At 38.4% G+C, this 27,369-nt stretch overlaps 1 protein-coding gene across 1 annotated transcript in view; it reads right to left on the bottom strand.

Annotated features, from left to right (window-relative positions):
* si:dkey-33i11.1 (sialoadhesin) overlaps positions 1–8,423 on the bottom strand; it is a 44,185-nt gene extending 35,762 nt beyond the window's left edge. The window contains exons 1-2 of the mRNA XM_061916307.1: positions 8,020–8,423; positions 7,848–7,907 (exon numbers count right to left, since the gene is read on the bottom strand). Of these exons, the coding sequence (XP_061772291.1) occupies positions 7,848–7,896 (49 nt within the window). The 5' untranslated portion in view covers positions 7,897–7,907; positions 8,020–8,423. The remainder of the gene's footprint in view (positions 1–7,847; positions 7,908–8,019) is intronic.
* Between the last annotated feature and the right edge of the window lie 18,946 nt (positions 8,424–27,369).

Genomic DNA, 27,369 nt, shown 5'->3' with positions numbered 1-27,369 from the left:
CTGCTTGTACTGCTACAATACCCTGATTGTGGACAAGGAGACTACAGCCATGGATACCCATTCAATCTCTTTATTACCTCGCGTTAACAAAATCAAGTAAAAAGATTCAACAGAGCTGTCATCGATGCCTGCAAACTGCAAGTCTGAGCTAGTACTGCTCTGTCTGGGCGCTGACATCACACATCACTTAGCAACAGGCCCCGCCTTTGCTTAGGCACTTACACGCACTCTGGTATAATGAAACATCTCAACCGGTTAAGCCAGATATTTAAAGTTTAAATTTTTTAAAATGACACAATAATTTGAGTATTTTTATGAGTAATTCAATTACTTTTTTGGAAAAGTAACAAATAACTATAATTAATTACTCTTTAAAATAAATTTTCCAAACAACTGTTTATTACACACAGGATATTCGATTGTAATGTGCATTTTGGTTGTAGTTTGGATTACCAAATTTGGAAGTGTTGAAATTGCCATGTAAAATAGCTAATTATATGTCAATGGGAAATCCAATGTAAATTAGCATAGAGCTAGCACATTTCAAAAGTGGAGCCTTTCTCTACCTTTAAGAGCTTTTTTCCTGCTTTGTTGGCATGGAAAATTTTTACCTAGACTGGCGAAGTCCGCTTTTCGTGCTCGTTTACCAGCCAAGTGTTTGAGCCAGTGGCGAGTTTTCAACCGGACGTGATGTCACATGCAATAGAGGTATTGAAATATGGCAGTGTTTGGTTTTACATGACTCAGTATCTAGTAGTTCCGGTGGATTTCCGTCTGTGCCTATTAAAAAATTCAGTACCCAGTACCCGATTTCAGTGCCCATTTCAACCCCTTGAATTGAAAAACTATTGAAAACATTTAAAATGTATTTAACTGTGCAAATCACAGTAAGTAGGGATGTATATCATTAAGAATTTGTCATTACAAAACCCCTTACCAATATTCCTTCATAAATACCGATTTTTATTGGTACTCTTATCGGTAGTATATATAATTGGTGTAAATAAAGTTGTTAAAAATGCATTTGTTGTGATCTGTTGGTCGGATCTTCACATATTGCTGCTTTGTTCCTTTTTTCACATCTTGTTGTTTGGACTTCCTTATTTCCTGTTTGCTTTGTCACCATGGCTGCATATTATTTCCACCTGCTACTCTCGGTTCCCGCACACCTTTTTCTACTGATCACTGCCTTATATAAGCCTGCCCTGTTTCGTTCTTCTGTCTCGGATCCTAGTTTGCTTTCACGCAACAGTTGACATGTTTTTCATGCTCTCACTCGTTAGCTCTCACGCTACGCTTCATTTTATTCCTAGCTTTCATGCTACTTGCTTTGTTTTTCCTTTTTGTGCCTTTGTGCCAAGTATTTGTGTTTCCGTTTGTTTTCCTAGCTTTCCATGCTAGCGCTTTTTGTTTGCCCTTTCTGTCCAGCACCAGTATTTTTGTTCCTAGCCTTTTTATTGATTTAATAAATCCTTTTACATCTTAACTTTCGCTGTGTTCTTGCCCGACGCATACACGGAGGAACAAATCCGGCATCGCAATGCCACGTAAGTCTCACAGCATTTTCATTAACATTTTTATTGGCACATGAGTCTCACGGTACGGAAGGTTTATCAACACCTGCTTTTTAAGCCTCAAACGAGCCAACTATATTTGCAGTGCAAGGTGCAACTCAGTTATGTCATCATCTTGTAAAGAGAACTGAGATCCATCACAGGATTTTTTAAAATAATTACATCTACACTCAGCTGGAAATATTATTTATGTAGACAGAACACAGACCTTGTACATGGTACTGTATATCCTAATTCTTATCATATCAACTATATCAATACAATCAATTAGCATGTTAGGTGGGTGTGTAATTTAATAAAGGAGTGTTTTGAGCGTTGGAGTGACGTCAGACGGCAACTAGAAACCTGTCAGTGGATGCTGTATTGCTTCTGAGCAACTTTATAGATGGCTATATTACTACATTTTTTAACTTTTTTAAGTGGATTAATGTTGGCCTGTGGATTACTGGTTCACTAGACACAGGACTTTGAGGGCCTTTTGAGGATGTAATATTGTTTTGTTACAACCATTTGTGTGGTGTTTTTTCCTTATTTGTGATTATTCCAATCTGATTATCACATACCCTATAGGGCGGAGGTGGGACCAAGTCATTGTTTTGCAAGTCACAAGTAAGGCTCAAGTCTTTGCCCTCAAGTCTCGAGTCAAGACTCGAGTCAAGACAGGCAAGTCCCGAGTCAAGTCCAAAGTCAAGACTGGAAAGTCTCAAGTCAAGTCCCAAGTCCTGCATTTTGAGTTTCGAGTCATTTCAAGTCCTTTTAACCCCAGACTAATATATTTACACGGATTGTCTATGCTTTTAAAACGCTGTATGCATTTATTAAAACAAGTGCATTTGAAACTGCAGGAAAAAATTGTGCAAACATTGCAATTCATAATAGCACTATTAACCAGTCATTTTAAACATTTAACTCATTCCTTTACAGAATAAACACATTTTAAAAAAACAAGTGCAACTGTACTTATTTGCACAAACGTGTTAACATTGTATTTCCACGGCATATTGCATTGTAACTAGTTCCACAGCAGTTTCTATCCTGTTCTTACCTTATCTCATTGATCTCATCTCATACTGTATGTGTGTTTATGTGTGCGTACACATGAAAAACAAAAATACATGAACATAACAATGAACAGAGTCGTACTTATTAGATGTCAGGGCCCTATGCAATATGTACACATATTCTTAATATAGTATACATTTTAACTGACCTTTATTTGACTATGTCTGTCTTTTTGTAGCTGGCTAAAATACATGGTGCTGCTGACCGCCGTCTAATGTTGCGTTACTGTGTGTGATGCATTCACCAACGTAACGTTATGTGTAGGTACCTCATGCAACCCTGCTTAAAAAAAATCACTTGACAAAAAGTATGAATAAAGTAGTGAACTGCAGTAGACGCAACAGATTGTCGTGTTTGCAATGACGTTATAACCATAGACATCTTATAAGTAGATGCAGCATTGGTTGCTATTACACGAGCAATTTGGCCGCCATCTTGAACAGGTGACATGGTGCCGGCGAGCAGCCTAAACTGACAGGTAGAAAACAACGATGTCGGGCTGGTGTTCAGCGTTTTACTACTCAAATGAGCGGACTATTGAAAATAGGAATCGAGGGATTACTTTTCATAAGTCAGATTTAACCTGGTTGTATTTTGTGAAAAGAATATTACCACAGAGTTGAGAAGGAGCAAAGATCTTCAATATTTGTATGTGAAAATCACAAAGAAATCTTCTGGGGGAGGATGACCCCGCCCCTACAGGTATTTGGTTTACAAACTTTCAGCCACACCTAAAAATAAATTCCCCAGCCGCCACTGATTATGATGCATTCTCATTTTAGGCAAAAATAAGACAATACTCTCTTAAAAGTATAATTGTAACCAGGAATAAGTCTTCAAGTAACAATATTCAAATACCAACATTGTTGGGTAAGACAAACTTTGGTTTTTTCTGAATCCAGTGAAACAGATTGGGGGTTTTAGTTCATGTAAAGACTTTCAGGTGTTCATATATGTTTAAGTATTTGGCAGACACTTTTATCCAAAGCAACATACATAAACAATACATATAAAACAATCACTGTAAACATTATTATTTAGGGAAGAATGTAATAGAAAATATCAATACAAAGTGTCAAGACAGAATAAACTCTGCTGCTGCAGCAACAGAGATACAGTCTATAGGTCTCTAAGGTATATAGATATCTAATATATTCATACATTGTTTATGTAGGATATACACATGTATATATAACCTAATCATATTGTTTCTTCAATTTAAAAATAGCTGACCGTTTTTCCCCCCTTCTCTGGGATTATTATTCCCAGTTTTGATCTCGGACGACTGGTCATTTATAGCATATAAGAATATTTTATTACTGTTAAGCAAACTATGAACAGGCCAAAACATGTGTCCTTTATCATAGCTACACATATGACACAAAAGTGCGTGAAAATGAGTGGTATTCAGTGAGGTAAAATAAATGAAATGCGCTGACAGTTCATTGCTCCTGCCAGATTAATTGCACTGAGTGGAGTGGATCACCACTCCAAGATGGCGGCTCGCGTCTCGTCTGCGCGAGTAGGCAGTAGCGCTCGATGCTGCGTACCCTTAGATTATAAAATGTCTATGGTTCTAACGTTAGCAGTGAGTTTACAGCCTCACTGATTTAACTACACAATAAATAAAAGTTAAGTTACTCAGCCAATAAACGTTAGTTTACATTCAAAACTTACCCTTCTTTTTGCAAATGTCAAACGAAGTTGGAAGTTGTTGCGTCTCCGTCTATAATCTTCAAACCGCATGCTTTGCATACTGGTATTCATTTTTTGTTGACCAACTCGTAGTTTTAATCCCCGAACAAAACTATTTTTGCCATCATTTTTCCTCACTGGCGGGTTGATTGTGAGCTCTTCTTCGTTGGTTTTCCTGCAATTTGATTGGCTGAATGCTGTGTGACGAAAATAACATGGGTGTAATTTGATTGGCTGTTGTACTGACAGGTAGCGCACATACGCTGACAAACACGCGTACACAAAGGAAGATACGGAGCGCTCCTGAATAACTTTTTAATCGTTGGGTTTTGGGGAAAGTAGCAAGTCATGTCAAGTCAAAAGGCTCAAGTCCAAGTCAAGTCACAAGTCATTGATGTTAAAGTCTAAGTCGAGTTGCAAGTCTTTTTACATTTTGTCAAGTCAAGTCTAAAGTCATCAAATTCATGACTCGAGTCCAAGTCATGTGACTCGAGTCCACACCCACGCTATAGGGCTAGGTGATATGAATATGTAGAGTATGCATCTGTATTAAAAAACTAAAACTGGATTAAAATAAGAAAAAGCACAATAACAATGTACTAATAAATTTGAGGTAACATGTTTCCAAGTATTCCATAGAATTTCTAAGATGCAGCAGTTATCATTTCAACACTGGTGGTCCAACTATACACACAAAAAAAATGTTGGCTTAACAAATAACCCAATTTTAACCCAACTGCTGGTTTAGAAAAGGATTTCCTTATTTGAGTTTACCTCAACATTTTGGTTAACTTTTCCAACCTAACTTTTGCGTTGAATTATTTGACCAAAAAGTTGAGTTATGATAATTTAATGGTGGGTTATTCCCAACCAAACTATTGGGTTTAATTATTTAAACCAAAAGTTGAGTTATGCCAAGTCAAAGTTGGTTGATTCATAACCCAACTACCGGGTTGAATTTATTTCACACAAAAGCTGAGTTATGCTCACTACAATGTTGGGTTATTCCAAACCCAACTATTGGGTTGCGCAAGTCATCGCAGCTTGACCCAAGTTTTAGTGCTGCTTTGTCCCACTATTTCCCAACTACTGATCAAAATTACTTTATTACTTTAAAATATACCCAAAAGCAAGATATTAGTGAATTTTTTTTTTTTTTTACAAGAATTGCTGTGTATGGTCATAGTTGTAACGGCGGGGTCACATTTTATGGCGTGGATCGTTACCCCCGTATTCAGACTAGACTACGGAGACAAGGTGCAGGTAAGGAAATTATCTATTGTCCATAAATCATGCAGGATACAAACAACAAACAACACAAGCTTAGCATGTAAACAGACAAACTAAAAGGCAAAGCTTAGCAGAGGAATCAAATTAGTAGCTGTCACAACTGTTGTGTGGAAGCAAATAAGAAAGCCCGAAAAGAGTGTGTGGTGAAAAGCAGGGAAGAAGTAGCTCTCTGATTAGTGCCCAGGAGCAGGTGAGCATCCTGAACACTAATCAGAGGCAGGTGGAAACAATCTGCAGTCATGGCAACTAAAACACAAACCCAGGGGTGCTCAAAACAGGAACTGAGGAAGTCAAAAACTAAAAAAACATGACAGATCATGACATTAGTAGTTCCACACAGCATGCTCAAATATTTTCATGTACATAAGATGTGTGATTGTAAATAATGTTAATGAGAGTACTCTTTAATAAAATTCCCTTCAAGAAAAAAGTACCTTTTTAATAAAAAAGCCTTTCACCCAAAAATGTGTTACTCATTGAAAAACAACCCAAAAATGGTTCATAGTTTTGAAAACCCAGCAGTTAAGTTAAACGATTACCTTTATATCCCTAAAAATGGATTGCTCTTCATAAACATAACTCAAACATTTAACCCAAAACTCGCAACTCATACATACAGTTATGAAAATAACCTGGCATTTTTTTAGTGTGTAGTATTAAAAGTTATCATGAACTTATCAATGAATGTGTTTAATCACTGGTCGGGTCCACAACTGGTTGCAGTACAAGCAGATGCTTTTCACACAGCTTTATGGCCCAGAAGAGTGCACGGTGTAGGGCTGCCTCATACAGAAAGCTGGACCCTGGCCGGCACGGCACCATGATGGAGGTGAATGTTCGCCAAGTGCATGGTAAACACAATTTCCCCCTTTCTTCTCAATGGCAACATCTCAGTCACATTTTGCAACCATCAGCATTTAGATTCTGTCTTTAGCGAACATTGATTCCATCTCAGTCCGATGACGTGTAAATCTATGATTTTGTTTACTTCCGTGTACTGTATAACGAGAAGTTGGACGTTAAAAGTTTTACTCCGATTGGCTGTGTCTTTTTAATGCCTTGCAACGGCACCTGAAGGGACGTGACAGCGTAAAGATAGCAGTATTGATAGACGGTTCACTTGGACCGACCCAATTAGGGACCAGTACCAAAAAATACCGGTACTCGGTATACATCCCTAATTGTATGAGATGATGGCACAAGCATTCTGCATGCAATCATGATTATATAAATAGATTATTAATAAAATGAGCTGAGTAAACATCTGCAACAACTTATGAGAAATTGCATGGCAGTTTTATGAATTTTATTAATATAAAAAATAGTTACTGATTACTTTCAGCACTGCTGCCACCTAGCTGGAAGTGTGTGTGTATTGTTCAAGCTTGAATAAAGACAGTAAGAGACCTCACTATTACAGAAGTACTGGAATACAGTATGTGTGGTCCACATTATGGAGTCCATTAATAACAAACAGAACTTTGTTCATGTTCATCATGCAAGTCACCAACACATACCAAAAAGATTAAAGAAGATCTTCAGGTCATGTAATTCCTGGATACCAATTGAACACTAGACACATTTTTCTTTGCGAGAAAAATGTGCCTTTTGCAGGTTTTTGGTTTGGAATAAAGCTTTCAGAGAGGAGAGGGAAGAATTCTTTCCAAAGCACACGAGTAAAAAAAAAAAAAAATACTCCTTGGAGAATGAAGTGTCAAACTGCATCAAATAAAATGGAGTCAGTGAGAAAGAGCCTTGATGGTGACATTCTGCGCTGCTAACAAAGCCTGCCTGGGGTGACCAGCTTGCACAAAAAGGCGATCAATACTTATAAATAACTCCAAGTGTGAAGGCAAGGACACCTGGCTGCAGAACGTTACAAAACTCATACATGACTCTTTAATCACTTTTATTTGGACTTAACACTGATTGCACACAGCTCAGCTATTATAAATACAGAAATATATAAGTAAATATTTATCAATGTGAACACAAATGATGTCAAAAATATCCTAACTTGTAAAGACATTTATATCACACACACATACTGCACAAAAAGGCTATATATATATATATATATATATATATATATATATATATATATATATATATATATATATGTATACATATATATATATATATATATATATATATATATATATATATATATATATATATATATATATATATATATATATATATATATATATATATATTTTAACCAACCTGGTAAAGCTGTAAGGATTGTGCCCAGAAGCAATGCACCTGCCAACATCTCCGCTGACTCTAATGTCACCAGAAGAGGAGGAAATAACACAGGTGAACACACAGAATTTCATACAACAAAATAGCAAGTAGTTTAAACAATCAATGAATAAAAAAAAAAAAAACATCTCACCATTTAAAGTATCGTCATTTAGCTCAGGTGGGCGATTTTCACGGTGTTGAAAGTTGCTTGATGATCACAATCATGTCAGGAGAGAAGAGGTGAGGAGGAGGAGGAGGAAGAGGAGGAGGAAGGTGGTGAGGGAGGAGGAAGGGGATCTTTTGGATATTTCACCAGCAACTCAAAGTTAGTGTGTAATGTCAGGTGACTGTGAAAGTAGGACATCGGATTGACTCTTTTAACGAGGGATATTATTCAAAGAATAAGAAAAGTATGCGCACAGCCATTGATGGAATGCATTTGTGGGTTGGGGTTTGTGGTGAGCTGTGTTTACAGGCTTGTATTACATTTGGGTCAGTCAGTCATTAGACAGATGTGCAACACAAGAATGCGTCACAATTCAAAGAAAATATAAATGAAAATGTCACTTAAAAATAAGAAGAGATGGCTAAAATGAGAACACTGTGTTTAGAAATAAATAATATACTTATCTTTAGTATAGAAGGGTCTTTTTGACAATAAGTTGCCTACTGGAAGGTGGAAATAATAAGATTAATATATGTTCCCACAAACATATTTAGTCCAACAAAAAAATTGCAGTTTATCTATTTTTTGATTATATTGTTCTTGTATATTATTATCATTATTATTTGTTGTATTCTTTAAAAAAATATATACAATTGTATTCCTAAATTTATTTCAATTCATTATGTTATTATCAAGTTGTTGTATGTTTTAACTATTATATTAACCTAAAATATGACTTATTTTATCTTTGTGGAGAATATTGGACACAATGTGTTGTCAAGTTTATGAGATGTGATGCAAGTGTAAGCCACTGTGACACTATTGTTCATTTTTCAAATGTTTTTCTGTGATGATAATGTCAATGAAGGATTTCTAATCACTGCTATTTTGGAATCCTTATTAATAATGATACTTTTATTGATATTATTTATTTTTCTTTGACTATTTTTGGATTGTTTTGTGTTATGTTTGTGTTGTCCTCTCAATTGCTCTGTTGATTGCTGGATGTTGCTAGGCCAAGTTTGGTTTTGGGATTGGATTTGTATTGTTATGGTATTGTTGTGTTTTATTTTGTTGGATTGATACATAATAAAAAAAAAAAAGTTTTTGTATGTTTGTTTTGTTAAGGATGTCTTCAATCTATTCCTTCCACTAATCCACAACATCCCCAGTCGAGGTCAGCAGTCCACCGTCCCCACTATACACGGTGCTGACAGTGGACTGCTTCCCCCTCCTGAGGTGGCGGATGGTGGTCCAAAATCGCTTCAAAGCTGTCCTGAAGTCCTTCTCCACGGCTTCTCCGAACACTTCCCATAGTGTTTTTGCCTGTGCAACTGCCAAAGCAGACTGCTTGGCCTGTGGGTACCTGTCTACTGCCTACAGAGTCTCCATGAGCCAAACAGACTAAATAGGACTCGTTCTTCATTTTGACGGCATCCCTCACCGTTAGTGTCCCCCTGCGGGTTCTGGAATTACTGCCAAGGCAGGCACCGACCACCTTGCAGCCATAACTCGAATCGGCTAACGACAATAGAGGAACGGAACATGGTCCACTGGGACTCAATATCTAGCGCCTCCTTTGCGAGATGTTCGAAGATCTCCCAGAGATTGGAATTGAAAGACTGACTCTGCCAGACGTTTCCAGCAGACCCTCACTATACGTTTCCCCCGCCATCGGTGCCGACTCACCACCTGGTGGTGATCGGTTGAAAGTTCTGCTCCTCTCTTCATCCGAGTGTCCAAAACACAAAACTGCAAATCCGATGATATAACCACGAAGTCGATCATCGAACTGCGGCCTAGGGTGTCCTGGTGCCAAGTGCACTCTCCAGTACTTGCTCTAGGGACTCCAAAAATGGTGGGTACTCTGAATTGCTGTTTGGTGCATAAGAACAAACAACCGTCAAGATCCATCCGCCCGGTTGCGGAGAGAAGTTACCCTTTCGTTTAGGGAGAAAAAAAATCTAATTGTGGCAACAAAACCAGATATTTTTAGCCATTTTTCTAGTGACTATTAGTGAGTATTTTAACAAAAGGCAAACCGACTAACAAGTTGGAGGAGGACTCAGGACAGACATGGAAATATATTTTTTAAAAATCTAATTGGGGCAACAAAACCCGATATTTTCAGCCATCTTTCTGAAAACAAATACAGAAATGTTACTATTTTTTTCTGGAAACAAAACCAGATGCTTTAGCTGTAGCCATTTTTCTGGTGACAAAACAAGATTATTTTAGTCAAAGTCACACCGATTAACAAGACAGGTCTACTGTGCTATTTTTCTGTGAAATAAACTTGAATGATTTAAAAATTTGGCTCATGACTTGATGATATGGAAACATTTTTTTCTTCCTGAAGATAAACCATTTGAGAAGCACTCAACTCACACATGCTTACTCCAAATCATCATTGCAGAGGTCCTGAGCAGAACCAGCAGACAATAACCAACATTATGTTTCATGTTCATAGGAAATTCCCCCGACAGCTCGTACAGCAAATGAATACGTTTGTCTTGAATCAAGGAATAACGTTAGCTAACTTGGCATGAACTTAACACGATGATCTTGCCTAGCTAGCTAGGACTTCACTTACATCTCTCATTCCTCGCTGCTTCTTCCCTGCTGCGGGCGAATAACTTTCTGATATCCATTTAGGAGTTGCAGTTTGAGTCAAATCAAAATCAAAATAATATAATTAACAAATTGTTGTTGGCTAACGTTACGTACCTCAGCAGTGATTCGTATCCCCTCTCTCTCTCTGTCTCTCTTTCTTTCTCTCTCTTAACTGAAGTCTCGATCCACACGTGAATAAATTACCATATTAATTAGCCATGTGCTCATTGTTACGTGGAGTGAATACAGTAACAATCAATTACTATACTAAGTAGTATGTGCTCTGTAGTTTATGTTATGTAGACTTAAAACTCTGAAGCTTTTTTTTCTATTGGTGACATTTTTACTGGGGCACTGCAGATCAATACTGGGGCACGTGCCCCAGTGAAATCTGTCTGGCGACGCCACCGGTCCAGCCCCTATCGAGAGGACTAGTTGCAGAGCCACGGCTGTGCATCAAAGTGAGACTGACTATATCCAGCCGGAACCCATCTACCTTACACACCATCTCAGGCTCCTTCCAAGGTGACGTTCTACGTCCCAAGAGCTAGCAACTGCAGCAGAGGATAGGACCGCCAAGGGCTCTGCCTTTGGCTGCCGCCCAGCTCATAGTGCACCCAACTTCTATGCAACCTTCTATGGGTTGTGAGTCCATTGGAGGACTGACCCATGTTGCCTCTTCAGGCAGGCCCGGCCACCAGGCGCTCGTCATCGAGCCCCACCTCCAGGCCTGGCTACATGGGGGGCCCCAGTGACCCACGTCGGTTGAGGGAAACTTTACTCTTCGATTTTTTTGTATTCATAGACGTCTTTGAGTTGCTCTTTGTTTGGACACAGGACACAGAAACCCTGGACAACATAGCTCCTAAGATCATTCGGACACGCAAACTCCACCACGGTAAGGTACCAGCTTAGGGAGGACTTGTTTATTATCATTATTATTATAAAAAAATGTTTGATAATTCTTGAACAAAATAGAATTTTATTTATTTCTCTTTTCTTAAGTTTTGCACTATTTTAACTAAGATACCTTTATTTTCTTATTAAGTCTATTTATATTTGTTCCATCTAAAAATAAAACATACAAATTCAGTCCAAAAGTTGTTTTAATAAAATGTGTCTCGAAGGATTTCTGTTCTCTTTTTGCTTTTTTGCGTGCCCCAGGAAGCAAATTTTAGAGTTCTATCCGTTTCCATAATTAAGAAAATAGCAAACATTGTCACAGAGTGTTTAACATATAATCTATATATTTCATATTTACATCTGTTCACTTCCTGTGTTTAGGTATCACCATTTTTAATAGGGTTGGAAAGCAATAGAGAATATGTGACCGTGTAACTTAAGTCATAAAAAAAACAGTGTAACAAAACCAGAAATAGAAAATGTATGTATCACAAAAACAACTGTTATAAGCCTTGGATAATGTATCCTAATGTGCAGGATATCGATTAGGCATATATGTATTGTTAGATTTTATTGTAATTTGCATGGAAGATAATTGGTAATTTAGTGTCAAATTTGTAATGACCTCTAATGACAGTGAATATAAGGTTCTGCTGTTTTGTTTAACTTCCTGTCCAGCGCATTTTCTTCATTTTCATTTCCTTTTTGCCTCCTTTTCAACACTACTTTTGTCAGAGTGCCAGGTCCCCATCACCTGTTCCACGTTTTCAACCAAAAAACAGTGTTGCAATTTTCTTTGGACTTATAGTAAAAGCTCAATATTGGTGGAGGTCTGTGTTCTACTCAATGATATTCCAGATGTGTCTAAACCCTGCAACATGCATAAATAATGTTACAGTAACATCTAAACATATTGTTTTGGATGCGCGCAACCTCACACTTGAAGGTCATATGTGTTGGTGTTCTTACTGTGTGTAGTGTTGGATGGAGTAGACTTACTGTACATACATTAACAATACATAAACTGATGTAGTATCTTTACTGACCTGTGAGAGGCAGCATTGTGCCAGATAGTCTTTAGACTGACTACATAATTTCAAAAGAAGAAGCTTAGCTAGCTTGTTGGCTAATCTCCCAATCCATCCATCCATCCATCCATTTCTACCGCTTATTCCCTTTCGGGATCGCGGGGGGCGCTGGCGCCTATCTCAGCTACAATCGGGCGGAAGGCAGGGTACACCCTGGACAAGTCGCCACCTCATCGCAGGGCCAACACAGATAGACAGACAACATTCACACTCACATTCACACACTAGGGACCATTTAGTGTATGACAAATCATTTTGAATCTTTTATGGTGCTAATTTTGAATGACAATTTTACTTTGAGATTTGCACTGCCTATTGTTCTTATTTGTTGGTTTTGCTTCCGTATTTTTTTCAGTTAGCTTCTTTCCCGATTGGCTAATATTTCATTGCTTGTGACAATCAGGGTTTTTGATCGCAAATATTGTACATGTTTAAGATTTATGCCCAGAGATAACCAATCCAAGACAAAGAGTGACATTAGGTATTTTTAGAATTTGGTATCAAGGAAAGATATAGATATTGTAGCGTCCTGGAAGAGTTGGTGCTGCAGGGAATTCTGGGAATTTGTTCCATTGTGTTTATGTTGTGTTGCGGCGCAAATATTTTCTTGAAATGTGTAGTTTACTGTGGTTTCCTTAAATGGCACAGGTTTATTACAGTGTTGGCGTTGTTTGTATATCCACTCTTAGTGTGACACGTATTGTTGTTGACTAAGTATGACACAATGTCCATTGGGTTTATACAGATAAACATAAACGTCACAAACCCCTCCAAAAACAAAGTCATCATAACTTTCTAGACTCTTATGATTTTGAAAGTGTTTCAAAGTTGTGCATGGTCTCTGCTCCACTCAGAATTGTCGATCATGTACGGATCTTTGCATCCATTTGAGGCTGTTTTCTCCTTACAATGACATAGGAACATCTTATCAAATGACTCACAGTATTTGTCCATCGTATCACAGCCGGTGCAATGTTATTTTCCACTGAATACCTTGGAAATATTACATGCAGCGCTATCGTGAACGATGATGCTTGCCCTTTAAATGCCCGCACTTCCGGAAAAAATCTGAACCCCTCAATAAAGATGAAGTTATGTTAAGTACTGTACACATTTCCTGGTGGAAATACACAGCCAACTTTCAGAGCTGTCATGTATGAAAGTGTCAAAGCATTTCTTTATTTTTTTAAGGTCCTTCCACTCTTGCGTGTAAGCGAGGGAGGAAGTTTTCAATCAGCATGTGTTCAGTTTCTTGGAAATTTACAGTCGGCTATTAATTTTGACATATTATTAGCTTTTATTCACTTTAACGCATCCACAGAGTAACATTAGCATTCAGCTGAAGTGGAATTTCTGGTCATGCGATAATAGATATAAATAAAAAAATTACCCTCCATTTAGCCCCATTTTGTTCCTTTTCCAATCAAGTCCAGTGGGATATTCATATACATGTTTACATTATAAAACAGAACAAAGCTTGACATTGAGAAATCCAACATGACCTATTTTGGTTCAGTTTCGACTCTGTAACACACAATGCTTGTGATAAATCATTAACATTTTCACAACATTTGTTGTTTTTTTTAATTGAACTGGCTTAAATTCCTAATGACGCAGTTTAAATTTTATTAAAAGTACAAAGTAACAAAGTGGAGTCTGACATCTCACCAAGAGTGCAATAAACAGCAAGTACAGAAATGTACAGTGAATATCTTGACATCAAAACATAATATACAAATTATTGAGATATGGACATATTTAAAAACTAATACACAGCATAAGGTGCATACTCTACTTATACATTCATGTTTTTATCAATGTGGAGGGACATACAGTATACAGGTTATACTAAAATATGGTTGAATTAATATACTAAACTAATAATAAGCATAATATATATGAGTGAATAAATTGTGCTAAATATATATTTCATAATAGGGACGGCGTGGCGCAGTGGGAGAGTGGCCGTGCGCAACCCGAGGGTCCCTGGTTCAAATCCCACCTAGTACCAACCTCGTCACGTCCGTTGTGTCCTGAGCAAGACACTTCACCCTTGCTTCTGATGGGTGCTGGTTGGCGCCTTGCATGGCAGCTCCCTCCATCAGTGTGTGAATGAGTGTGTGAATGGGTAAATGTGGAAGTAGTGTCAAAGCGCTTTGAGTACCTTGAAGGTAGAAAAGCGCTATACAAGTACAACCCATTTATCATTTATTTATCATTTATAATGTGCAGATTAAGGTGACACGGGATTACGTGAATATATGAGTGGTACACACGTAATATACTAATTAGTAACATATGATAAAGATCGAGATCAATATGAACATACTATACAATATTTCCCTTCAGTTGTGGTTATTGTAAACAAATGAACAGTTTTAAAAATAACTGTTAAAAATATATATACATATATATTATTCAGCTATGTTGTAAGGTATCTTTGGATGATGGCAAACAACAAAAATGATTACAATAATTATGTGTAACTGCAGATTAATTACACCGTTTATTATATTATATCATATTAGCAAGCTGTATTGTACAACAAAAAAAGACAATCACAGTCAACTAAAAATATTAGAACACTTGTTTTCCTCTCGGAACTAGTTAAACGAAGTGTAAATACTATGAAGTGCACTCTGAGGTATGTTTATATGGGCTGTTTGCAATACTATTGCAGAATTTATCAAAATGTTTACAAATACGTGACATGCACAAGTGAAAATGTTTGTATATGACCTGTTTTTTTTTCAATGTTAGTTTCAATTAAGCAAGCAAGCAATCAATGGTGATTAATAGCGATTCATCAAAAATCTAAAGTGAGTTTCTTCTGATTTTTTTAATTTATATTCTCGTTGGACAGCGCTTGTTTGTTTATTTCTTACGTCTTTCAATTTGTTTGACTGTATACAGTTTTCCACCACAGTGGGGCAGGGGTTAGTGAGTGTGCCTCACACTAAGAAGGTCTTGGGTTCGATTCCCGGGCTCAGAGTTTTTCTGTGGGGAGTTCGCATGTTCTCCAGGAGACTCTGTTGGTTCCCTTCGAGCACTAAATTGGTCCTCGTGTGTGAAAGTCCATATATCTGTGTAGGCCCTGAGTTGAGGTGACGACTTGTCCAGGGTGTACCCTGCCTTCTACCCAAGTGCAGCTGGGATGGGCTCCAGCACCCCTGCGACTCCAAAAGGGACAAGTAGTAGATTATGGATGAATGTATACATGCATGTAGAGTTGGAGACATCAATATTTCCTTTAATAAATTCCTGAATACAATTTTTTGATAGATATTTATTTTGTGCATATTTACAAGAGGTGAAAAATAATGTTAACATTGGTCTAGAAAAAAGATTATCATACAATAGCATCTCAATTTACGAGCTTAAATAATTATGTGATGGAGCGCTTAACTCAAAACACTCTTATCTAAAATCAACGTCCTCCAATGAAATGAATGAAAATCCATTTAATCTGCGTTTGGCCCCACCAAAACAGCACAATTTTCATACGGAACATGCATTTTATAAAGAAAAAACTAAATCTTGGATAAGAAATATTGTGTGACAAATAATTCAACCTACTGTTTTACTCACGACTACAGTATTTTAATAAAGTAATGTAATACTAATAAACAGTTCCAGCTCCTTCTCTCCCAAACAGACCATCAGCAGCTTCTCCATATTTTCATGGATAAATGTCCACCGTTTAAATATGATTTTAACATTCTTGGCTGGTGTTAGACTCCTCTTGCTTTAGTCTGATACAGACTTGCAGTGATACGCTGCAACTGCTTCACCAAGTTGACTCCACGCTTGGTCATGTTTTTGATGATTTTTTTCTTTAGTACAATGGAAAATGATTCACTTTTCTTCTCACCACTGTCTTTTACACCCACTTTCTTTCATTCCCAAGGTTGAAACACAAAGTTAGGCCCACTACTTTCTATAAATTAGTACTAGCTACAGTCGTGGTTGAAAGTTTACATACACTTTTAAAGAACATAATGTCCTGGCTGTCTTGAGTTTCAAATAATTTCTACAGCTCTTATTTTTTGCGTTAGAGTGATTGGAGCACATACTTGTTGGTCACAAAAAACATTCATGAAGTTTTGTTCTTTTATGAATTTATTATGGGTCTACTGAAAATGTGATATAACCTGCTGGGTCAAAAGTATACATACAACAAATACATACAACCAAATATTAATATTTGGTCTGACATCACATTGACGAAGATAAGACCTTCTGGAGGAAAGCTCTGTGGTCAGATGAAACAAAAATTGAGCTGTTTGGCCATAATACCCAGCAATATGTTTGGAAGAAAAAAGGAGAGGCCTTTAGTCCCAGGAACACTATTCCTAATGTTGTGCATGGCGGTGGAAGTATTATGATCTGGGCATGTTTATCTGCCAATGGAACTGGTGCTTTACAGAGAGTAAATGACACAATGAAAAAGAAGGATTACATTTAAATTGTTCAGGAAAACCTAAAATCATCAGCCCGGAGTTAGGCTCTTGGGTGCAGTTGGGTGTTCCAACAGGACAATGACCCCAAACACAGGTCAAACGTGGTAAGGGAATGGCTAAATCAGGCTAGAATTAAGGTTTTAGAATGGCCTTCCCAAAGTCCTGACTTAAACGTGTGGACAATGCTGAAAAAACAAGTCCATGTCAGAAAACCAACACATTTTGCTGAACTGCACCAATTTGTCAAGAAGAGTGGTCAAAAATTCAACCAGAAGCTTGTGGATGGCTACCAAAAGCACCTTATTGCAGCGAAACTTGCCAAAGGACATGTAACCAAATATTAACATTGCTGTATGTATACTTTTGACCCAGCAGATTTGGTCACATTTTCAGTAGACCCATAATAAATACACAAACTTAATGAATGTTTTTTTGTGACCAACAAGTATTTGCTCCAATCACTCTATCACAAAAAAATAAGAGTTGTGGAAATTATTAGAAACTCAAGACAGCCATGACATTATGTTAAGTTAAGTTAAGATAAAGGCCTACTAAAACCCACTACTACCGACCACGCAGTCTGATAGTTTATATATCAATGATGAAATATTAACATTGCAACACATGCCAATACGGCCTTTTTACTTTACTAAATTGCAATTTTAAATTTCCTGCTAGTTTCTTGTTGAAAACGTCGCGGAATGATGACTCGTACGCGTGACATCACTGACTGTCAGGAAATATTGGCAGCTGGACCACTCGCGGCTAAAAGTCGTCTGCTTTAATCGCATAATTACACAGTATTTTGGACATCTGTGTTGCTGAATCTTTTGCAATTTGTTCATTTAATAATGGAGACTATAAAGAACAATGCTGTTGGTGGAAAGCGGTGGATTGCAGCTGTCTTTAGCACCGAGACACAGCTGATGTTTCTTTGTTTGTTGTGAAGCGGAGCGGTCAAGCGAACCTGTTTTCTCTACGTCAACCAGCATGTTTTTGGATGGGGAAATTGTGATAATTGGATTATTCGTCGTCTTGCAGCAGCGGCAGCTGTGAGCTTGGCTCCTCGGCTTCTCTCTGAGACACTTCGTGTTCACCGCAGCCATCCGACCTCGAGGTATGTCTTTACAATCTTTTACAATCTTTAAAATCTCACTAAAACACTATTAAAACAATAAGCAGATAAGGGATCTTCCAGAATTATCCTAGTAAATGTGTCTAATTACATCTGAAACGCTCACACTGCCATCACCCGCAGACGTCGTTTATTTATTTATTTTTTCTTCTATTCCTTCACAATCAATATCCTAATTCACGTATCTTTCATCCTCGCTGAAATTAATGGGGAAATTGTTGTTTTCTCGGTCCGAATTACTCTTACTGGTGGTGGCTCCCATTAAAAACAATGGGAACATGTGTGGAGCCCTGCAACCAGTGACGTCACGCGCGCATACTTCCGGTACAGGCAGGGCTTTTCTATTAGCGACCAAAGGATTATTGTCGATGTTTTCTACTAAATCCTTTCAGCAAAAATATGGCAATATCGCGAAATGATCAAGTATGACACATAGAATGGACCTGCTGTTCCCGTTTAAATAAGAAAATCTAATTTCAGTAGGCCTTTAAAGTACCAATGATTGTCACACACACACTAGGTGTGGTGAAATGTGTCCTCTGCATTTGACCCATCCCCTCGATCAACCCCTGGGAGGTGAGGGGAGCAGTGAGCACCAGAGGTGGCCACACCCAGGAATAACTTTTGTTGACTTAACCCCCAATTCCAACCCTTAATGCTGAGTGCCAAGCAGGGAGGTAATGGGACCCATTTTTATCGTCTTTGGTATGACTCAGCCGGGGTTTGAACTCACAACCCACCAATCTCAGGGCAGACACTCTAACCACTAGGCCACTGAGTAGTGACCACGACTGTATATACTCTAAAATTGAGGTTCAACTGTTTTAAATGTCCTGGCCCCCATTGGGTCCATGGTATGTTATGACATCCATTAACATACTTTCAACGTTTGCAGCACAGTATTGTTAACATGAACAAACACCATTAGAGGTAGGTCCACTAACATGTAGATGACTAAATCGGGTGGTCTTTGCAATGATATTAATGCGATTTGTATTACCAAATGGATGCTTTTAATTTAGGATAAACTCAGTGCTTACAGTTTGTTTAGTACAACTACTTCAAGCTGTCCTCTAATGAGTCCCGTCACCCAGTGTTAAATTGAGAATGTCAGCAGAGAAATCTATCCCAAACCAGACGTGAGGAGGCGAAAGACCTTGCAGCCAACCGTGGCCACTTAGCCTGATGAGTCTAAATGACTTTAACATCCAACTCTGCCATATCTTGGCCAAAAGATGTCATCTTAGCATCATGATTGGCCTTTTCTAAGTCCATCATTGACCCAAACTGAATGGTTTAGCTCTTCAGTCAATCACGTCTCAAGCAAACAGAAGGGTGGATGGAACTTATTTAGAAATAATATTTGCATCAACATCTGGAAATGGAAGCCCCTTGTTTGATCAGAGTGCTATACCACATTAGCATTTTAATGGTAATAAATAAAAATGCGGGCCTAAAATAGTGATGCTTTGTAAATAACATCTGCATTATGTTTAGTGAAGGGAGCTGAGCTTGACTTTGAAATGTTAGCCTAATAAGGACCAGAGATTCTTTGGTTGGAAATGTTGCCTTAGAAATATAAAAAAATAGCAGGATATTATGGTTAAATGAACATTATATCCAATTCACAGATTGCTAGGTTGGATTACGGCTCCTCTCGTCAGTCTCCACATGACAAGAGCGCTCATATAGGTTTAATGTTTCTGAACCCCAAGGGGAAAAAAGTCATTTAAACTTTAAGAACCAACTGGATTAGTTCCTACTCTGAATACAGAACGACGTGCATAAAGTCGGAAGAGCTGGTGGGCTCTGAGCTCAACCTGCAACCACAGAATGACTTCAAAAGGATCACAAGACGCTAATAGGTCAAAGCCTGATGTAATCTTAATCGAAAGCAGGCCTGACTAAACGAATGAAGAGAACCAGATGGATGGAACTCGATTAAGTGCGAGTGACCACAAACAGAGAAAAAGGGGGTGATAGAGGGAGGAAGGAGTGAGTCTAAGGGGGGAGAAAAAGTGATGATAGGGTGTAGGACTGCAAAGGAGCAAAGCAAGAAAACTGAAATTGGTCTCAGTTGAGCGCAGACGTCAAGACGTCCGCCAAGTTTGAACTCTGTGACAGTTAGGTGACAATATCTGCAATTAGCAGGATGCACTAGAGAATGAGGAAGTAAGTGGCAATTATGATTTTTATTGTTAGTGTACAACCACACATACATTATCACCGTCGCAACATAAACAAAAAGCCTAGCTTGATAACATGATGTACTTGTACGTGACAGAAATGTACACACTAAAAATGCTTGGTTATTTTGATAACCCAATCTGAGTTGCGAGTATTGGATACAATTTTTGAGTTATTTTTATGAAAAGCAATCCATTTTTGGTGTAATAACAGTATTAGTTTAACTAAATTTCTGGGTTTTCAAAACGATGAACCATCTATGGGTTGTAACACATTTTTGGATAAAAGGCTTTTTTTTTAATTAAAAAGGTACTTTTTCTTGAAGGGAATTTTATTATGCATTATAATAATTTCTAATTTGGTGTTAAATAAATGCAACCCAATAGTTGAGTTATGAATCAACCTACATTGAGTCGGCATAACTCATCTTTTGGGTTAACTATTTTAACCCAATAGTTTGATTGTAAATAACCCAACATTGAATTATCACAACTAATTTCTGGGTAAATAATTCCACGCAAAAGTTAGGTTGAAAAAATTAACCTGAAGTTTTGGGTTAAAATAACTCAAGTAAGGGGTTTGTCCTTTTCTGAACAAGCAGTTGGGTTAAAATTGGGTAATTAGTTAACCCAGCATTTTTTAGTGTGCAGTGTTCTGGATTCTGGAGCATTGTAATGCTTCCCCTGTGACTCACATGGCAAAAAAAAAAAAAGATGACAAGTTCATGCAATGAAATCAATTAAACCCACAAAAATGAATCTATTGTGTGGTTCATGTTACAAATCCACACTGTTGAGTAAGAGACTGTATTCTATGACGGTGTTTCTATGGTGGTACCCTGACTCACAATTTGAATTGTTTCTGTGACGGAGCCCGTAACCAAAACAACAATTGCAATTCAATTAACCTCTACTTGGGTCACCCAAAACACCACAACTTTAACATGAAATACAACCAACTTATAGATAACAAATATTGTATGAACTACAGTAGTTTTATGAAGTGATGAAATTTTAACGTAAAGCATATAGTACCTCGGAGGGTGGACTTCTACACACTAAAAAATGTTGGGTTTAAAAATAACCCAATTTTAACCCAACTGCTGGTTCAGAAAAGGACAAACCCCTTATTTGAGTTATTTTAACTCAACATTTTGGGTACATTTTTTTCAACCCAACTTTTGCGTTGAATTATATAACCAAAGAGTTGAGTTATAACTTAATGTTGAGTTATTCCCAACCAAAATATTGGGTTAAATTATTTAACCCAAAAGTTGAGTTATGCTAACTCAATGTCGGTTGAGTCATAACCCAACTATTGGTTTGAATTTATTTCACACAAAAGCTGAGTTATGCTCACGACAATGTTGGGTATTTCAAACCCTGCTATTGGGTTGCCCAATTTAGCGCTCCTTGACACAATAGTTGGTTTAAAATGATATACTTTAGTGCTGGTTTTTCCTATTTCTTCCCAACTACTGATCAACATTACTTGTATTCCATTAAAATATACTCAAAAGAAAAATATGAGTGACATTTTTTTTTAACAAGAATTGCCATGTTTTTCATAGTTGTCATGGGTGGGTCACATTTTACTGCGTGAATCATTCTCCCAGAATGCCAATGGGACTCCACAGGCAAAGTGAAGGTAAGGAAATTATTTATTGTCCATAAATCGAAACAAAGAGCACTAGCGTGCCAATAGCTCAGGAAGCTAACGGAATAGTGAACAAGAAAAGCTTAGCATGTAAGCAGGCAAACAAAAAGCAGGGCTTAGCTCAGGAATCAAATTAGTAGCCGTCTTAAGTGTTGCGTGGAAGCAAATAAAACAGCCAGACTGAGTGTCCTGAAAAGCAGGGAAGAAGTAGCTTTCTGATTTGAAATCTGCGTTCAAAAGACTCTGGCTTATTAGTGATTCCTAAAGCCCCAAAAAAATCTGCGGGCTATAGAGCGTTTTTCGTTCGGGCTCCAGTACTCTGGAATTCCCTCCCGGTAACAGTTCGAGATGCTACCTCAGTAGAAACATTTAAGTCTCACCTTAAAACTCATTTGTATACTCTGGCCTTTAAATAGACCTCCTTTTTAGACCAGTTGATCTGCCGCTTCTTTTCTTTTTCTCCTCTGTCCCCCCCTCCCTTGTGGAGGGGATCCGGTCCGATGACCATGGATGAAGTATTGGCTGTCCAGAGTTGAGTCCCAGGATGGACCGCTCGTCGGGACCCAGGATGGACCGCTCACCTGTGTATCGGTTGGGGACATCTCTGTGCTGCTGATCCGCCTCCGCTTGGGATGGTTTCCTGTGGACGGGACTCTCGCTGCAGTCTTGGATCCGCTTTGAACTGAATTCCCGCGGCTGTGTTGGAGCCACTATGGATTGAACTTTCACAGTATCATGTTAGACCCGCTTGACATCCATTGCTTTCGGTCCCCTAGAGGAGGAGGTGGGGACAGAGGAGAAAAAGAAAAGAAGCGGTAGATCAACTGGTCTAAAAAGGAGGTCTATTTAAAGGCTAGAGTATACAAATTAGTTTTAAGGTGAGACTTAGATGCTTCTACTGAGGTAGCACCTCTCCAAGGTTTCTCATAGTCATCATTGTCACTGGCGTCCCACTGGGTGTGAGTTTTCCTTGCCCTTATGTGGGTTCTTCCGAGGATGTCGTAGTCGTAGTGGTTTTTAAAGTCCTTTGAGACATTTGTGATTTAGGGCTATATAAATAAACATTGATTGATTGATTGATTGATTAGTGCCCAGGAGCAGGTGAGCCTCCCAAACACTAATCAGAGGCAGGTGAAAACAATCTGCAGTCATGGCGACTAAAACACCATCCCAGAGGTGCGCTAAACAGGAACTGATGGAGTTTAAAACTAAACAAACATGACAAATAATGACATTAGTAGTTCTATACAGCATCCTCAAACATTTTCATGTACATAAGATGTGTGATTGTAAATAGTGTTAATGAGATTAATCCTTAATTAAATTCACTTCAAGAAAACATTACTTAAAAAAAACCTTTTACCCAAAAATGTGTTACTCAATGAAAAACAACCCACAAATTGTTCATAGTATTGAAAACCCAATAATTTAGTTAAAATGATATCCTTACAACCCAAAAAATGGATTGTTCTTCATAAAAATAACTCAAAAATGTAACCTAACACTTGCAACTCATAAATTGGGTTATCAAAATAAGCCAGCATTTTTTTGTGTGTACGGTATCTCGCTTTCGCCATCCTAGTCACTGCCATTGTGTCCTTGGGCAAGACACTTTACCCACCTGCTCCCAGTGCCACCCACAGTGGTTTAAATGTAAAAATTTGATATTGGCTTTCACTATGTCACTAGAGAAAAAAGCGCGATACAAATATAATTCACTTCACTTCACTTCCTTTAAGCTGCTTCCACGTCAAACACAACATCTGCAGCTTCTCCATACTTTCATAGAATAATGTCCTCCATTTAAACATGATTTTAACACACATGGATGGCATTATCAACTCATTCTGCTTCCGTATGGTACAGATTATAGTAGCAGTGCTATGCTCGTACGTCTTCGCCAAGTCAGCTACAAGCGTACCTCGGCTGTGAAGGGCGGTGACCTTTACACTGAGGTAACCCATTGATGCCCCTGGAGAGCTTTTTTTTCTAATTATCTTAAATGCATTAGCTGTAATCATTGTTGCTCATTAAGATGAAAAAAAAAAGTTTCTTAAATCAGTCAAACTCTTCTTAGTTTCATTTATTTGTTGTCTTTCCTACCTTTTTATTGCATTTGTACGTAAAGTACGTAGCCAATCCTTCATGAAACCATACTTTGTATGATCACCTCCATTTTGTCTTAAAGTCCAGTTTAGAGAAGTATTTTTATGATTGATTGATACTTTTATTAGTAGATTGCACAGTACAGTACATATTCCGTACAATTAACCACTAAATGGTGACACCCCAATAAGTTTTTCAACTTGTTTAAGTCGGGGTCCACGTTAATCAATTCATTTGATCTTGGATATATAATACTCCATATGGGGAGCCAAATTAATTAATTTATTCATGCATTCATTCTTTCAGCAGAGCAATAAAACAATATTGTTGCATCAAACATAACACAATTTCTGGCTTCTTTGCTAATGAAACATGGTAGCAACATGCGTCTGCTAGCTCACAACCGCCCCGACTTCTCATCGTGGCGAGTCGGAGAACTACAAGAGGCTCTCTGATACAGATACTGCCGCATGCGTCTGCTAGCTCACAACCGCCCCGACTTCTCATCGTGGCGAGTCGGAGAACTACAAGAGGCTCTCTGGTACAGATACTGCAGCATCTGTTCTCTGTTGATAGTGTGATTATCATTAAACTAGAAATTCCAGGTGTCTGCACACATTATTTGGGCGACATTGTGACAAGCAGACCAGCCAGAAAGCCGTACCCTCATCCTTTCAGCCTCAACACAGACATGAGAAGTGGAGCGAAACCCGGAGTCTCCCTGTCAGGTTTTTGTGCAAATTTAGAGATTTTACTCAGGTAAATGTAAAAAAAAAAAAAGATGCTAAAGCAAATTAATTATACAGTTTATCCATCCATCCATCCATCCATCCATCCATTTTCTACTGCTTGTCCCTATCGGGCTTGCAGAGCATCCCTCTACTGGATTGGGACGGAAGGCTCTTTACACCCTGGACAAGTCACCATCTCATTGCAGGGCCAACACAAATAAACAGACGACATTCACACTCACATTCACACACTAGGACCAATTTAGTGTTGCCAATCAACCTATCCCCAGGTGCATGTCTTTGGAGGTGGGAGGAAACCGGAGTACCCGGAGGGAACATGAAGTAATGTAGGACATGCCAACTCCACACAGAAAGACTCCGAGCCAGGGGATCGAACCCAGGACCTTTGTATTGTGAGACACACACACTAACCCCTGTCACACCGTTCTGCCCATTACACAGTTTAAGGGAGATATATTTATAATTTGTTTATGGTTTTATTATTCGTCTTGGGCAGCACGTCTCACAATACAAAGTCCTGACTTGAATCTCGGGCTCGGGATCTTTCTGTGTGGAGGTTGCATGTTCTCCAGGTGACTGCGTGGGTTCCTTCCGGGTACTCTGGCTTCCTCCCACCTCCAAAGACATGCACCTGGGGATACGTTGATTGGCAACACTAAATTGGCCCTAGTGTGTGAATGTGAGTGTGAATGTTGTCTGTCTGTCTGTTTTGGCCCTGCGATGAGGTGGCGATTTGTCCTGGGTGTACCCCGCCTTCCGTCTGAATGCAGCTGAGAGGCTCCAGCACACCCCGCGACCCCAAAAGGGACAAGCGGTAGGAAATAGATGGATGGATGGATGGATTATTCGTCTTTCGCAAGTAAGGCTCTGCCTCACATGTCTACCCTGACCAAACATCTTTGATTCAGGTTAATATTGCTATGATTACTTTGCACTAAACAGGAAGTATGTGTGCACGTCCTAATGCAGTGTAATTAAACAGCAGTTACGTTGCTGTTGGCATTTTTATGCTGGTTAGCGATAATGAAGAAGTTGCCAGCAACACAACACATGAGAGAAATTAACCCCAAGGTTCTCAAATTTTATGTTCACAGGGTCTATATGCACGGTCTGTGCATAGGACCCCGCAATCCATGAGGGTCCCTGTTTTGCGTAAATAATCAAGTATAAAATGTTTAATAATGTATGAAAGGTGAAAGCCAGGTTTCACAAAGAGTCCCCGAGTGGCGCAGGATGTTAGTGCTTGTCTTATAAGCAGTAAGTACTGAGTTTGAATCCTGTTTAAAGTTGAATTAAAAAAAATTGTGCCATGAAATTGTATTGAACCATTTTTCCCCATAGATGCGAATCAAATTGAATTCAAGTTTGATTAAAAAATATATAAAAATTATTTCACATACATAAAGTTTAATAAAATGTTGGTAATCAGGGCGTCAGCCAAATAATATTTTGCGTAAATCCCTAATTTAGCCTGGGTCGACCCTGTATGTCAGTGGTGTCAAACTCGTTTTCACTGCCTTCAAAGAGCCACTTTTATAAAACAAATTTTAACTACGGGTGGCGCTGATAACCTATGATCAATCATGATTAATCAAACTTTTAGTGTGATGCAATTTAAAAAAAATCCTGACATCACTAATATAAATGTATATATATTAGATTATTTGATTTTTTTATGTACAAATTAATGGATAACTTATAACTTTATTTTATTCTTTACAAATATATTTTGTAATTAAGTATGTAACAATATAATGTTTTACATGATCAAATAATAGTAAAGTTTTAAAGGTATGTCATATTTTCCTTAAAAAATAAAGAACAAATGCATATATGAAAAAAAAAATACATTGACACATATTTTTTACATTCGTCACGTTTTGTCTCGATTACTGTAACGTGTTATTTTCGGGTCTCCCTATGTCTAGCATTAAAAGATTACAGTTGGTCCAAAATGCAGCTGCTAGACTTTTGACAAGAACAGGAAAATTTGAACATATTATGGCTATACTGGCTCACCTGCACTGGCTTCCTGTGCACTTAAGATGTGACTTTAAGGTTTTACTACTTACGTATAAAATACTACACAGTCTAACTCCATCCTATCTTGCTGATTGTACTGTACCATATGTCCATCCATCATCCATCCATCATCTTCCGCTTATCCGAGGTCGGGTCGCGGGGGCAGCAGCCTAAGCAGGGAAGCCCAGACTTCCCTATCTCCAGCCACTTCGTATAGCTCTTCCCGGGGGATCCCGAGGCGTTCCCAGGCCAGCAGGGAGACATAGTCTTCCCAACGTGTCCTGGGTCTTCCCCGTGGCCTCCTACCGGTTGGACGTGCCCTAAACACCTCCCTAGGGAGGCGTTTGGGTGGCATCCTGACCAGATGCCCGAACCACCTCATCTGGCTCCTCTCGATGTGAAGGAGCAGCGGC

The sequence above is a fragment of the Nerophis ophidion genome, linkage group LG11, assembly GCF_033978795.1.
Source record: "Nerophis ophidion isolate RoL-2023_Sa linkage group LG11, RoL_Noph_v1.0, whole genome shotgun sequence".
Classification (NCBI taxonomy): domain Eukaryota; kingdom Metazoa; phylum Chordata; class Actinopteri; order Syngnathiformes; family Syngnathidae; genus Nerophis; species Nerophis ophidion.
The sequence above is the reverse complement of the archived record's forward strand: the minus strand, read 5'-3'. Positions and strand labels throughout refer to the sequence as shown.